This window comes from Halichoerus grypus, chromosome 6, assembly GCF_964656455.1.
Source record: "Halichoerus grypus chromosome 6, mHalGry1.hap1.1, whole genome shotgun sequence".
Lineage (NCBI taxonomy): Eukaryota > Metazoa > Chordata > Mammalia > Carnivora > Phocidae > Halichoerus > Halichoerus grypus.
In genome coordinates this window covers 135098842-135113780 of record NC_135717.1, presented here as the reverse complement: position 1 = coordinate 135113780, position 14939 = coordinate 135098842, and the positions used below count along the sequence as shown (strand labels likewise).

Sequence of the window (14939 nt, the reverse complement as noted above, 5' to 3'; positions counted from 1 at the left end):
AAAACAACAGGGCTCATTTATTTTAAAGTCACTATTGTTTCTTGCCTTTTTTCTTGTGCTTTTTTGGAAGTACTAATAAATAGCAGACTTTCCAGCATCATCAATAATGTTGGAAAAAGGAAACTCATTTGTTTAAGACTCTAATATTTCTACATATAATTAGAACAAAGATAATAAATTCTGTTTATTGGAATCACTTCGGAAAATGGTAACTTGATTATATCCCCAGCTAATTCACTTAAAGGAAGCCAGTAAAAGCAATCTTATAACTTATATATTTAACTCCTTCAAAATATGGTACAGATGGAGAACTCCATTCACCTTAACGGCAGCCTCTGTGGACTTCACAGAACCATAGCTTACAATTCTAATCATTTCGTGGATGTCCTCAGGACTCATGGTTCGTAGAAGTTATGAAATGTATTAAGTTTACTTAAAATTTATATTTTACACACACACACACACCCCACACACCGGGACACCTAATTTCCACAATGACTCAAAACCAGAAAATGCATCACAGAAATCCATTTGTGTCAGTTCTGAGTGAGACACAAAATCTCCAATTCTCACCTTGTTATCAAGGTTTTTTACACATCAGGCTACAAAACAGGTTTTCTTTTTCTTTCTCTTTTTGAAACACTGACTCTATAGTCTCTCTCAAGTAGAAGCCACACAGGAAGAGGGTGTGACCACAAAAATCACTGGGTGAACATTAATGACTATTAATTGCTGAAATGAGGTGGGCTCTGAAATGGGGTGGGCTCCTTAATCTAACACCTGTTACATTTTGCCAATTTTTATAAATGTACAGTAAAACCAAAAATGTATGCTGAACATAAAAATCTAATCTTTAATGTTTCAGATCGTATGTCAGCTTTTTGCCACTTTTATAAATGGTATCTTGGAACATTTAAAAAAACAAGGCTCAGACAGGTTAATCGAATTGTCCAAGAAAGGAGGAAATGGTCTGTCTCAGGTCTCCTGACTTGGGTGTCTTTATTACTAAATTATATTCTATTGATACAAGATGGTATAGCACTTTTACTGTAATATGGTATATATTTCTCACATTCTTATATTGTTTTGAAAAAGAGGGACACAGCATTGGAAATAAGAATTAGAACAGGAGCAGGATAGTTTACAGATTTTTGTTCCAGTTCTCCTACACGTAAATGTTTGAACTTAGGCCACTCATATAATCTAAGGGCCAACTAATAAATAGCATTTAAGGTCCCTTCCAATTCTATGACTCAGTAGAAGAAGGAACTGTTTTCCTCTGTGTGAAATTTTACCAGGCTTCATCTCTGGTACTTAAAAAAATAGATCTATCAGACATCGCTCTAAAATATTAATAGTTTCCCAGTTTTCTGATACTTTGTTTTTGTATATTTTTCAAAACTTTAATGTGCTTATCTACACAATTCCTTTGAAGTTTTGGAATGTTACCCCATTTTACAGATATAAAAATAAAAAATAATTAACAGAAGAGAAGACATTTTAAAAAACTAAACCATATGAAGAGAGATTTCAATTAATCATGTCCAAATTCACCTTGTTATCAAGGTCTGATAACAATTCAGTGAAAAAAATTAAGATTAAAATATTGAGGATACTGTTTCTCTTGAGTAATCCTAACTCTATCTTCAATAATATGAGGATTTTTATCACAACACATATTGTGATTAAATTCACTTGGGTTAGGTGCTTGCTTTGGCAGCACATATACTAAATTCACTTGGGTTAAGTGTAAATTTGATCATTTTCATCTAAGAAGTGGTTATTTTTTGAAGAAATTATAATATTCAAGAATCAAGTTTAATATATGAACACATGATTTATGTTTATACAATTCTGAAACAGTCATGGAATCCTATGATATTAAGTCTATTTTTTAAAGTTATTTCTTGTTCACATTTTAAAGAGCTGGCACAATTTAACCTCATGTGATACGCTTGGCTCTAAATGGGTGACGGGCATTAAGGAGGGCACGTGTTGTGATGAGCACTGGGTGTTATATGTAAGTGATGAATCACTAAATTCTACTCCTGAAACTAATATTACACTGTATGTCAACTAACCGGAATTTAAGTAGAAAATTGAAACAACAAATAATAAAAAAATAATAAACTTATTGAATTCAACAACTTATAGGTAGAAGAGAGACAAATTAAAATAGGAAAACAATCCCTATACCTTCTATTTCATCTGAGAATAAAAAAGGCAGGCATCTATTGTTTTTAAGTATGTTATTATTAAATTGATAACTAAAACCTGAAGGTTATTACTGTTCATGAATATTTTTATGCCTTTGTTATAAATGAAATCTTTGGAGAAATGATTCCCTGAAAGATTTTATAATAGATTTGTAAATGTCTTTTTCATTCTAGTTAATTATATCTTTAAAATGTTCTTCAAATTAACTAATGGCAAGCAATGAATTCTAAAGAGACCTTTTCCAATGGCCTAATGAAGTATGGTATGTGATGAGTACCAATATAAAAAGTATGGAAGTTATATTTTCAATGTTAGTAATAATAACTTAAAATTGTATGTAGAATGTATCCAAAATGGCACAAAATTTAGATTATATCAAAGCACAGAGTACTTGGAATTTTATAATATTTTGGTTTTATATTCTATACTTTCCAAATAAAAAGAGGAAGATTAAGCCTTTATCCTCAGTATTGGCTGGTTGCAGAAAAATCAGAATTTAAAACAAACAAAAAGCCAACCAAAGTAACAAGGGTAGCAATGTAAAACAAACCCAGGTATAACACATATTGGTTTTCTCACTGGACTTGTGTGAGAATCAAATTAGAAAATGTTCTATAGCACCTATAAAGAACCATGTGTATGAATATGATGGCAACGTGTTGAGTAATTGACACATCAGCAAAGCAACCTACCAAAATTTTAAAATCTACGTGTGTGTGTGTGTGTGTGTGTGTGTGTGTGTGTGTGTGTGGTTTAGAGGGAATACATTTAGAAAAGAAAACCAAGCTCCTAAGACAATTTAGGCAAGTTATGTCTCAAGCCTTAACTTCCTCATTTGTAAAATGGGGATTAAAAATAACTCATTCTAAAGGCTTACAAGTCTTATATAAACCAATGCTTAAGGCAAGCACTATATCATTACATTATTTTTAATGTTTATTTGTAATTTCAGCTTCAATTTCCTTTTATTTTGAATCTTTTCTTTCCTAACATTTGGCATTAAATTTATTCCCTTCCATTACACATTCATTGTCACCATACAAGCTGTTATATTTATAAACATCTGCATTCTCAGTATCTCAGTAGTAAAAATGAAAAAGATAAATCCTTTTACCTGCTTTCAGTAATTTAAAAGTTGATTTAATAACTATTTTAGGCTAGAATGAACTATACCTTAACTTGGAATTAATTCGATATTCATCCAAAGGGTTTAAAAAATGGAAGTGTCAAGAGTATATGATGATTCAAATCAAATTTATACTTTATATTATTCACCATGACTGTGCTTTAATACCTGGTGAGATCAAATCTATGTGACTGATAATGAAAAATTATAAAAACACTGATCTTATTGTTGTAACTAAAAGGTGGACTTTTAAAATATAATGTTGATAAGAATTGACCAGAATATTTTCTTAATGTTTTTATGGAAAAAACATTATTGATATTATTATTGATATTCGTTAACTATATTTTTTATTTTGATTGATTTATTTACTTTTAAAGAGGGGGGTAGGGGGAGAAGGAGAGAATCTCTACCAGACTCTCTGCTGAGTGCAGTGCCCAATGCGGGGCTTGATCTCAAGACCCTGAGATCATGACCTGAGCTGAAACTAAGAGTTGGACGCTTGACCGACTGAGCCACCCAGGTGTCCCTAGTTAACTGTATTTTGAAAAAAGAGAGAGAGGTAATAACACATGAAAGGAGACAAGAGTTAACAATCTTTTCTTTCCCCCTAGTCTGTGCCTTGTGTCAGTTTTTTATTCGTCATCATAATGAAGGGATTTAAGACAAAACTAAAGCCAGAATGAGACTGAACAGGGAAAACAGAATGGTTGTCTTTCTTTTAGGTCCCTCTTGGCAGCTTCTTCCAGATTTACATATTTATAAAGTTTTCAAGAAATATTTACTTGGTATGGGCATTCTCCACAAAAGCTTCAACACTTCTATCGGGACAATGTTCCATCAACCAGAAGGCTCTGCTGTGATTTAATGGAAACTGACACACTGTAGGTGGCACAACTCAGTTATCAGAGTCAATGTAAATATCATCTCCCAGAGTCATGCACTGCACACACTATGTAGTGAGCATGACATTTGTATTAATATAGGTGACATTTTAGGCAAATGTATGCTTTGAAATATCGTGTTGTTATTATTCCTGATTAATAATGAGAGACTACAAATGGAAACAACCTCTCAAATACACCTGTGGTTATTGGTCAAGAAAAGCTGTGACACTATTCTGCGTACTCTACGTGAAACAAGAGGATACCCTGAATAATAGCATACAAATAACTAGGGAGTTAGAGGAAATGGACATGGGGAAAATATTGACGAGGAATCAGACTTGCCCTGGATCCACTCTCTAAAAGTGACGTTTTGGCCTGATCCTGACTTTTAATCAGTATCTTTGCACCCTTGTAATTGTCCCATTTCCATTGTACCCCCCAATGAGAAATGTTTTACTTGGTTTCTGAAAATTGTTCTATTTCATGTTCCTAGCAATCCCATGGAGGATCTAACAGTTAGATCATTAGGTTAATGACTCACTGTTTTCACTCATCATTTCATAACAAATTATGTAGATAAACAAAACAACTACACAAAAGTAAAAGAGCAGTAAAAAAAAACAAATAATACAGTAAGTGAATTAAGAATCATATAAATGCTAACTCTAAGAAATGAAAAGAATAGATTATAATAAGCAATTTTAAAAGGAGAAACACCAATAAATTTTAAAATAAGCATTTCAATTCATCACTACATTACTTATGAATCTTTTATACACAATGTATATAAATAAAAGCACATATTTTCATAATATGTGATTATGTGTTAAAAATACAACAACATGAAAATTTGAATAAAAATTCAACTGAAAATACAAGCATTTATATTTCTGGTATGCAGATTAGATTTTGCTATAAGAACTTTTTCTTGTATATATGTATTTTGAGCACTTATATCTCCCCTATAAGAGCAAGACTGAGGGGCAGATACAATGTTTATTTTGTTATTTACTAATTTTAGCTCACTTATTGCAAAAAAGAGATTGTAGCTGCTCATAGTGGTTATGAAATAAGATAACATCAATTAACAGAATGCAAGAAAGGAGTAGAAAAAACGTGGACATACTTGACCATCTAAATCTAAATAAAACATTACATAAAAGATGATTAATTGGCTTTTTCTCCAGTTCAATAGAAAACAGAAATTAAAGAGACCTGTTTCACATCTAGCATGAAGGATTTAGATTGGATTCAAGAAATAGCTTTCTGACAGTGAACTGAAATAGGTCGCTATCTTATTTGAAGATATTTAGAAACAAAATAGAATCTCATCTTTTTCTGCTCCTTGAGAGTTGACCCTAGTTTAGGTGATGCTTTGATGACCTATCAAGTCCCCTCCCTTCTGTCCCTATAATTATCTAATTTTATGGAGAATATCGCCTTGTCCATTCTTTAAAGAGCCAGTCTGGCAAAAAAGAAGATAGCAGGAAAATGGAATTGAAAATGTGGCCTGTGTTTCATTATTTGGCATACTGTTTTACTGGGAGTTATGATTATAATTTAATTACATTTGGGATTATAAAATGATACAGTTTAAAACAGCTAAAATTAGTACTACAGATGGCTTGTTTTAAATGTTCTCTTTACCATCAATGACACGAATAAACTTACGAATTATATAGGCAGACTAAAATTAGACTATGTACAAACTATACTATACTTAATTTTGTAGAAGGGATTATCACTCTTTTATATTCTCTTTCTAATTTGTCTTTATTCACATTTTTACAACAGCTGAAACCAGAGGTTAAGTTGCTAAACAATTATCTGAAACCAAATAGTTCCTGAGGGGAGCATATATATTTTACCTGATTTGTTAGTCACCCAAATAATTGCTTCTGAAGACACGTGGCTTCTATTTCCTACCACAATAGTTAATGGAATCTGCCACAGGTAACTGCAAAGTAAAATAGAAGCTTTAAGAATAAAAATGGTTATAACAAATAAACAACATTTCCTATGCACCTTCTGCATGATTTCTATCATTCTCTTTAGGGGAAATAAAAAAATTCCCGTCACAAAAGTAAGGAATAAGTCAAGAAGATGAATTCACTTCTTCAATGCCACTAAGCAGACTTAGCCTGTAAGAGTTTTAATTTCAATACAAAAGGGGGACTTTCAACAAAACAATTTATCTTGCAAAAAAAAAAAAAGATTTGCATTTTACATTACAGAATAAAAAGTAGCTAAAATCAATAAATCAGAGCCACACCATATATTGATTAAGTCTCAAAATAACTCCTTTCTACTTGTTTCTATGTTAAATTAATACACATTTCAGTGGCTTCATGCATTTACATTTCAACATTATCCTTATTTTTTCACATAACTATCCTAATAAGTAGTATTATCACATTTTACAGATAGGTTAATGCAGCACACCTAAAGTTACTCAGCAAAGCAGGAATGAAAGGTGAAACTAATCAGATGCCCCTAAAATCCAGATCAATACAAAGAATAGTGTCGAACACACTTAATGCTCTATTTTCTGAAATGAAATTTCCACAGTGATGTGTGAAATCATCAACCAATGTTCAGGGATCAGTCATGAGTCTCAGCTATTAAAAGAAGCATTTTCTAGAATTTGACTTTTTACAGGGTAAAAATGGAAGCCTATACTTGTACTTGAAGTAGTATCAATTTAATCTCAAATGACTAGCGAGAGATAATCTGGATGGTCTCACAATAAATTCAGTGACTACATTTTGTTTCTTTCCCTGAAGTATAGCCAGATTATGTTGACCTATCATTGCACCATTAACAGCAGGGGTAGCCAACAATATTTAGTATGTAAAAAATATTTTTTATTTTATGGAAGAGACACTGTTTGAGCTCTGTAATTGGGAAAGTAAACAGAGAATTGAGAATTTTTCAGGAAACATATCCAGGATTATATAATTACAAATATAATGAATATGTTTTGGGGGCCATGGGAAGAGAGGGCATCTCCTCTAAATCTGTTACATGGATTTGATTATTTTATCATTTCATTTCTCATTCACAAGAAACACAAATCAGTAATAGTAACAAATCTAAGTGGAAGAGTAGAAGAAATTAATAATTTTACACTAATGGCCATCTACAATATGTAAAGTTAAAATAATATGTTTAAATCAGCGAAATATTTTTGAGTGCCAACTATGTAGAGACACTAAGCTATACCACAGTGGAATCCACACAGTTGGTCAGGGAATCAATAACCTATAGTAACCAAACGTATTGTTTTTAAAGTAGAAGTAAATGAACATAACCCACTTAAGCTCTTTATCAAAGACCTCCAAGCTCTTAACATAATACTAAGAATATGGCAAATATTTAATAATGGTATTACTGTGAGGAAGACAAAGAGAATTGATATATATTTCTTTAACAGCTCTTCTCTAAAAATAACGACTCTTTTTTGATTATTTGAAAAAATTAGTTAAGAGTCAATAATGCTTGACTATACATCTGACTCTCAAATCATTAACTATGAGTTCATATTTGTAAACCTAAGATCTTGAAGAAGCCTAGAAATGGAAGGCATTCCAGAAATTGCTGTTGAATTGGATCAAACAGGATTAGACCAAAGTAAAATGAAAGGAACCAAATCAGTCTATGGGCAAGACAGAGATTAACCTTATGAACTTGACTTTCTGGTACATATCTTCCACACTGAGTTGGGTCAACTAAATTGTGAAGTCAAATAAGTATCCGTTAAAGGGCAAGAAATATACAAAATTGACGATGTTTAAAAATCCTCAAGGATAAATGTGTCTTTTTAAAGCATGATCATAAAACGTGAAATATTACTTGCCCCTAATATAAATAAGTACACTTTTGCATTTATTTAAACTGTATTCTTCTAAATAGTGGAACTAGAAATGATGATAACATTTCTATGGTATGCTTCAATATTTGAGTTTTAGCAAAAGTCTCTACAGTACAAGAAAAAGAGATTCATATGGATACCTGCATGTTGTTTACAGTCAATGCTACATCCCTATGGGAAACTTCCTACATGGCAGACACTGAATCACACAGCTGTTCAGATGCAAAAGAGTTAACTATAAGGTACTGGGGGCATACAAACACTCGGGCATTTTGTAAAACTTTTGAAATAGTCTTCTGGGTATTTTTCCCAAGAATGTTTTTGCTCTCTCTGCATCTGTGTGTGTATCTACGTCTGCACGATTGTGTATGCACACAACTAAAATGTATATATTGTCACAAAAACAAAATAAAAATGACAAATTACCAAGCATATCTAAAATTTGTATTCATTTCTGAATTGCTATACTATTGATCCTAGATGTTATTTTTCATAACTTTCCAAACAACACATATTTGATCTTTTCCTAAATTTCATTTCAAAAATCAAAGAAAGCACGTTGCTTTATGGTTACAACTTAAAAGGGTGGAAGACACTAAACACTGCTGAGTGAAGCATGGTGTGCTATAAAGAAAATCTCAGACTGCGGTGGGTTATGTTTGAAAAAAAGATTAGGAAAAAGAATTTGTGAATTAGATTGCGTCCCAGCTACCTAAGTTTAATTTTAGTCATCTCACTTTAAGCAGAAAAAAACCCAAAAACAAGCACAAAATGCATTTCAATAGACCTTTAAGATATTTTTTCTGTAATATTCCCTGGGGTTAGCTCTCTCTCCATAGTTCATGTTTTTATAATAAAGCAATGTTTATCCTAATAATCATGTTAAGGTAGAAAATAATAGGTACTTATTTTTAGCTTGAGTGAAAATTCTTTTTTGTAAAATGGTACCCATATCAGTGAAGCATTAATGTAGATACCATGAACTCTACAGAAGTTGCTGTCATCAGGACGATAGCAAAAGGAAAATATGACTGTGGAGATAAATACAATTGTCTGTAGCACAGGACTCTGAGAAACTCCGTAAGTGGATGAGGAGACATTGCTTAACATTGCAATGTATTAACTTGATAAAGAAAAAAAGCTAGACAAATTCAGAACTTCCAGAATACCTAAATTCTAGCAAATATTTTATTCACTTTTACATATCACCTAACTCTATGCAATTATTAGTTATATAACCATCTTTCTATAGAAAAATATAATTACTATATGCATTAAAAATGTTCTGGGCATGTTGTAGTGATGTTCTAGTATCCTTTATAAAATTCAGGACAAAGAATTGATGATACTGGCTCAAAAAGATCCACAATTCGTGGGATTTCTGGTATCGGTGGGCACTGTTTTACTGCAACAGCTTGCACTGTATAATAAAGACCTAGGAAGGCTACGTACAAAGGACCGATAGAATTGGTATTGAAGCTCTGACCACAATGTTAGAGTGAATAAAATTGATCAATAAGATACAATTGAATACTAAATTTTTAACTGCAAGCTCTATTATTTCAAAATAGATAGAAAATAATTTTCGAGCTTAAAGGGACTCCATACATTATCTTACTCTTAATATTTTATACGCCAGGTTCTCAGGGTTCAACATTATCCATATGATTTTACAACTCTAGCAAAAGCAAAGCTCTATTCAAGTTACATATGCTTATACAGCCTGGGAGAAATTCTGCCTTTAAAGAGTCAGACTCATAGCTGATACATCTGATGCATGTTATAGGCTGACAGTGTATTTTTGTTCAAAATTTGTTCTGTCATTTGCAGGTCCTTTATGTTTTTCTGCATCAGTGATGTTTGTGTCAAACTGATCATTCTCAAAGGCATGGCCTAAATCTCTAACTTTGCCACAGTCAAGTAGTTTTTATGTACTTCCTGGCAAGGCTGGAGTTGATGCCTAAGCAGGTTTAGCCCTGGGCCAGAGGGTGGAGAATCAGAAGCAGCATTTGGCAACTGTGCGGAATCCAGGCTGGGTAATACAGAAGCGTTGACAGACAAGAGTCAGATCATGACAGTGCGGCAGGGTAAGACTACATTCCATTGGTTGAAACAGTTGACTTGCAGGGGCGGTTTGTCCAAAGCCAATGTATCTATTGACCAGGAGATTTAAGACAACGCTTTCCTAAAGGACATTCCAAATTCAGTCATCGTTAAACATTCAGGAATTTCTCAGTCACTTCTACCTATAGCCCATCTGGGAGCTAGCCTACTTGGGAATGATTTCCATCCCTCTTAGAGATTAAAACAAAAACAAAAAACCAAAAACAATTCATGCTTCACACCTCCTAGATATCGGTGGACGATAAAGTCAGAGTCCTAATACGCCAATGTAATGGGAGATAGCATGACCAACCTAATCCAAACACTTCGTTTTATTTATTAATTTTAAATTCCATCCCTTCTGTCCCCTCCCTCTCCAATCTTTACTTAGGGCACCTTTTAAAAAATGAAATGAACTGATTTAAACTGCATTATCTTTCTTTGGCTCAGCCTTTAATAAGACACCATACAGTAAGAAAACATGAAGTAGAAAAGAAACACTATATGTTGTTTTCAGTAATTAAATAAGAGTTTCAAAAGAAAGTTTAACAACAAATAAAAATACTATGTATGTTGTCTGTTCAGTGGTTTTACACATGGAAAATGAGGGAGGAGAACATATTTTGATGCTAAGTAGCATTGATACTTAGACCATTTAAAAATAGATCTACTTTGAGTTCCTTTGGCTCAGATACTAGTCTAGTAGTAGTTTTTGTTTGTTTTAATTAGTCTTTCTGGATTGTTAGTTTCTATTCTCATCTATTTTATAAATCTCAGTTTGCTCCATTCCATTTAATTGACTTCACTACATCTTAACTTTCTTGAATTTAATTCAACAAACGTTCACAGGGAAAAGTAAAAAAAAATCACATAATTTTCTAAATCACCATGATAATTTAAACTCTGCTTAAACAAAATAACTTTGGTGTGCTGTCACTTTGATGGTTAAAATATCTGGAAATGGGAGTAAACGAGGAATCAAAATGAAAACACCATATGTAAATAAAAAAATGAAAACCATATTTCACTTACATTTTATAATTGTGCTAGCAATCTTTTTAAAATGTTAAAAATGCAAAGTGAAACCCAAGAATAAAAGCAATTGTTTTTTCATGTAAAAGAGTGTTGTACCTGTTATTTTGAAGTTCAAGTGCTTTAGTTTTAGCACTGATGTCATAAATAAAGTGTTGTTGGGTAATTATTATTCTATTTTCTGCTGTTGAATTTCCCAAGATGGTGATAACAGGATAACCCATCTGGAGTGTCCACTGATCCATTACTTCTTGTATATTTACAAATTTTCCATTCCGTTTTAAAGCCTTTATAACCCAAATTGTATAAATTAGTTTTATAAACATGAATTATAAACATAATTAATGTTAAACCATTTTTACTTTTAACCTTTATGATTTACTTAAGGATGAAAACATGTAAAATCAGTGAAGCTAATATAACGTGTTAGTAAAATTAATCTCCTTGCCTTAAATTAAGCTTCATGCATATATAGAGAAATGAAAGCTTTATTAGCATTAAAGTTTTTACTTAATGGAAGATAAAACAGAGTTGATTGTTAAAACAAGTACTTGTAGCATCATTAAGTATCCCCAGTATGTCCAGTACCAAATTTAAATATTTGTTATTCACCTATAGAAAAAATTATTTTAACATCAATATTTCTCTCATACATGAATATCTGACACAATATGAATGTTGTATTTCAGAAGTATTGTCTTGTTTGAAAGTAGGCAAGGTACTCTTTACTACCATTTGTAGTTTAAGTAGTTTTAAACCCCATTACTTTTATAATATATCAAAAATAAAATGATAAAGCAATACGAGAAAATATAAAAAGTAAAAACATCTGTTAGTGTCAATAAAAGTTAAGAATGGTTTATAAACTCAATTCAAATATTCAAGAGGAGGTTTCGGTATTCGAGCTTCCTATACTTTACCTCTGATAGTGTATTCCAGAGATCATTTCTGGCTGCATTGCCATACTTATGAATGGTTAAATAATCCTACAAAGAATATAAAATTATAATTACAATTTGGAGGCTCAGCAATTTCCAACACACACACTTATTTCTCAATTCAATTAATAATTTCTATTTGTTAGAATTTCATTGATACGAAGACAAGGAGAAAGACGTGGAAAAAGATGAAGAATCTCATTTTAAAATATCCCAAAGAGCTTTAACTGTAACATATTTCTTAACTCATCAAACAATGCTGGTCTCTTAAAAATTATTTTCTTAACCATAATCACTCCTTATGGATTTCCAGGGTCAAAGACCTTCCTTTAATTTAACAAATCAACCTCAGGCAATTTTAAAGAAACTACCTCTGCAGTGAAACATTTAGGAGAAACTTCCCCATCAGGCCTTCCTGTTGAAGTGTTGAAAAAAATAAATTCTGTTTTATGGAAAAGAAAAAACAACAACAGAAACCCGACTGATATATGCTGATGTGAAGAGGAATTGCTTTGCTGAAAGAGTGATGACTGCCTGCACAAGCTGCCCGGTTCCCTAGTCTCTCTGCAAGGGACAGGCTGCCTAATACAAAAAAGGATACATACTTATTTCCATGAGCTTGAAACACCTATTAATACTTAATTAATACTTAATAAGAAATAACACATATGAATACTTAATAAGAAAAAAAATAAATCCTAAATTTATTTAATATTTTTGAGTGTAGGACTTCCTATTTCCCAGTTTCCACCATTAGTAGTTAAACCTACACACTTTCTATCTACCTCATGCCTGCTACCTTCTACAAAGCATGGTTTATGTCACTGTGGATATGTGATTTGGTTACAGCCAATTGGTGTTATTCTTTTTCTGAATCCAAAATGGAAAAATGAATAGAAAATAGTGTTTTATATTATAAAACAGAGGGTCTCCTGCATTTGAAATTCCATCATCTCTACAACATGTATGTAGTAGACAAAATCCAAATTTACATCACAGTACTGAAAATGAAGAAAAATTGCTGACTCTTTTCAGTACTTTGTGTAGAGTAGAATACTTTGGGGATAATTAAACTCGGTGAAGAAATTTTTCTGAAATACAAATCGTAGCACCTGTGACAGATTCAGCTTTGTTGGCAATTCACAGCACAGCAAATGGCAACTCCCACCTAATCAGACTCTAAAGATGCAATGCCCAACACTAACTTAGCAACCACAAATTCATCATCGTCATTGGGGATTATGAATAACTTTATTGAAAAAAATACAACCCCAAATAACCAATCTGAATTCCACTTTTGGCTTTGAATATGCCATATGAGTCATTTTCCATTAGAACTCGAGGACCAGGATTTAAATAAATTATTTCAGATTTAACTGTCAGCATTATCTTTCATGCTTTTTTAGCACCTAAATGAATAAATCTGGGAACAATAGGAATTATGAAACACAAATTTGAGTTTTATTTTAGTAATGTGATAAGAAAAAAAGTATCAACAGTAGAACTATTTATTTATTGGGTTTGCCTTATGGATAGTGCTGCTAGGATAATCCCAAAGAGGAAACAAAAGAATACTCCATGGACTTTGAAAGGTCCCATACCCAACTACAGGATTCTCTTCACAGACAGATCATAAAAATCCAACTGTTCATGATATGAGTTGGCATTGGCCCAACATTGATCATCAACTCAAGCTCTTGGTTCCCTCCCCAATTCAGAACAAAGTTCAAATTTACACTTCAAGCAGGCTGAAGTGGCAATTATCTGGCCTTAGGAAGCAGCTCCAACTTGCTCACCTCAAAAGTCAGGGCAGAGAGCATCTTCTTGTATTCCCAGCAGTCCCAGTTTTCAGGTGTTACTGGAATTCTACATAAGTCAATTCTTGTTTTCCAAAAACAGAGAAAACCCCAAGTGTTCTCCTTAGTTATCTTAGTCTTCCTCTTGCATGAAACTAGTCATATTTTAAGTGAAGGAAATTGTGTTTTGTCCTTGTTGAATTACCGAGAAACTTACAGAATAGTCAATGTGGTTTTTCTGATAATCAATCATTTATTTATTCATTCATTCCACAAAATGTATGGTGTTCTTTGCATGTGCCAGTAGCTTTCAGGTGCTGGGGGAACGGCAGGGGAGATTAGTTTACTGAGAACAAGGACAGACACTGAAATGGGATTTGTGGAGGATGGTTTCTGTGACTGAAACTCTAGAAGTCTTGGTAGAAAAACTACTTGACAAGATGAATTTAAACATTTGCTATGCAATTAAATAAGAAGATTTTAAGTTCCTTTCAAGCCTACAAGTCAATGAATATGAAAATGGCTGGAGTTATGAATCCGAAATGGAAATTTATGTTTATATGTATGTGTATGAAAGTCAATCAGCAGTGGATTTGACATTATGATATAAAGTAGAAGAATATTTTAATATTAACTATACAAAGAATTTCAGAAATAAAGGAGTTGTTGAAAAGAAAAAAAAGATGACCACTAGAATATTCTTAAGGAATGAAACCAACATTATAAACTGATTAAAAGTCAAAGGTCTATTTAGCAAAAATAAATTCTCATCCATAAAGTACAAGAAACGGAGTCTGACTGCCTTTGTCCAAATCTGCACCCCAATACTTCCTAGCTACCTGATTTTGGCAAGTTGCTTAATTTCTTTGGGTATGAAAGTACCTGTTTCACAGAGTTATGTTAAGGAATAAATGATTTAATATCTGTACAGTATTAGAAGAGTCAGGAGTGCCTAGTACACAGTAAGTA

At 32.4% G+C, this 14939-nt stretch overlaps 1 protein-coding gene across 1 annotated transcript in view; it reads right to left on the bottom strand.

The window, feature by feature from the left end:
* The window catches only part of TRHDE (thyrotropin releasing hormone degrading enzyme), a 367225-nt gene that overhangs the window by 77746 nt on the left and 274540 nt on the right, over window positions 1–14939 (bottom strand). Inside the window, exons 8-10 of the mRNA XM_078076295.1 lie at window positions 12157–12222; window positions 11336–11523; window positions 6099–6187 (exon numbers count right to left, since the gene is read on the bottom strand). Of these exons, the coding sequence (XP_077932421.1) occupies window positions 6099–6187; window positions 11336–11523; window positions 12157–12222 (343 nt within the window). The remainder of the gene's footprint in view (window positions 1–6098; window positions 6188–11335; window positions 11524–12156; window positions 12223–14939) is intronic.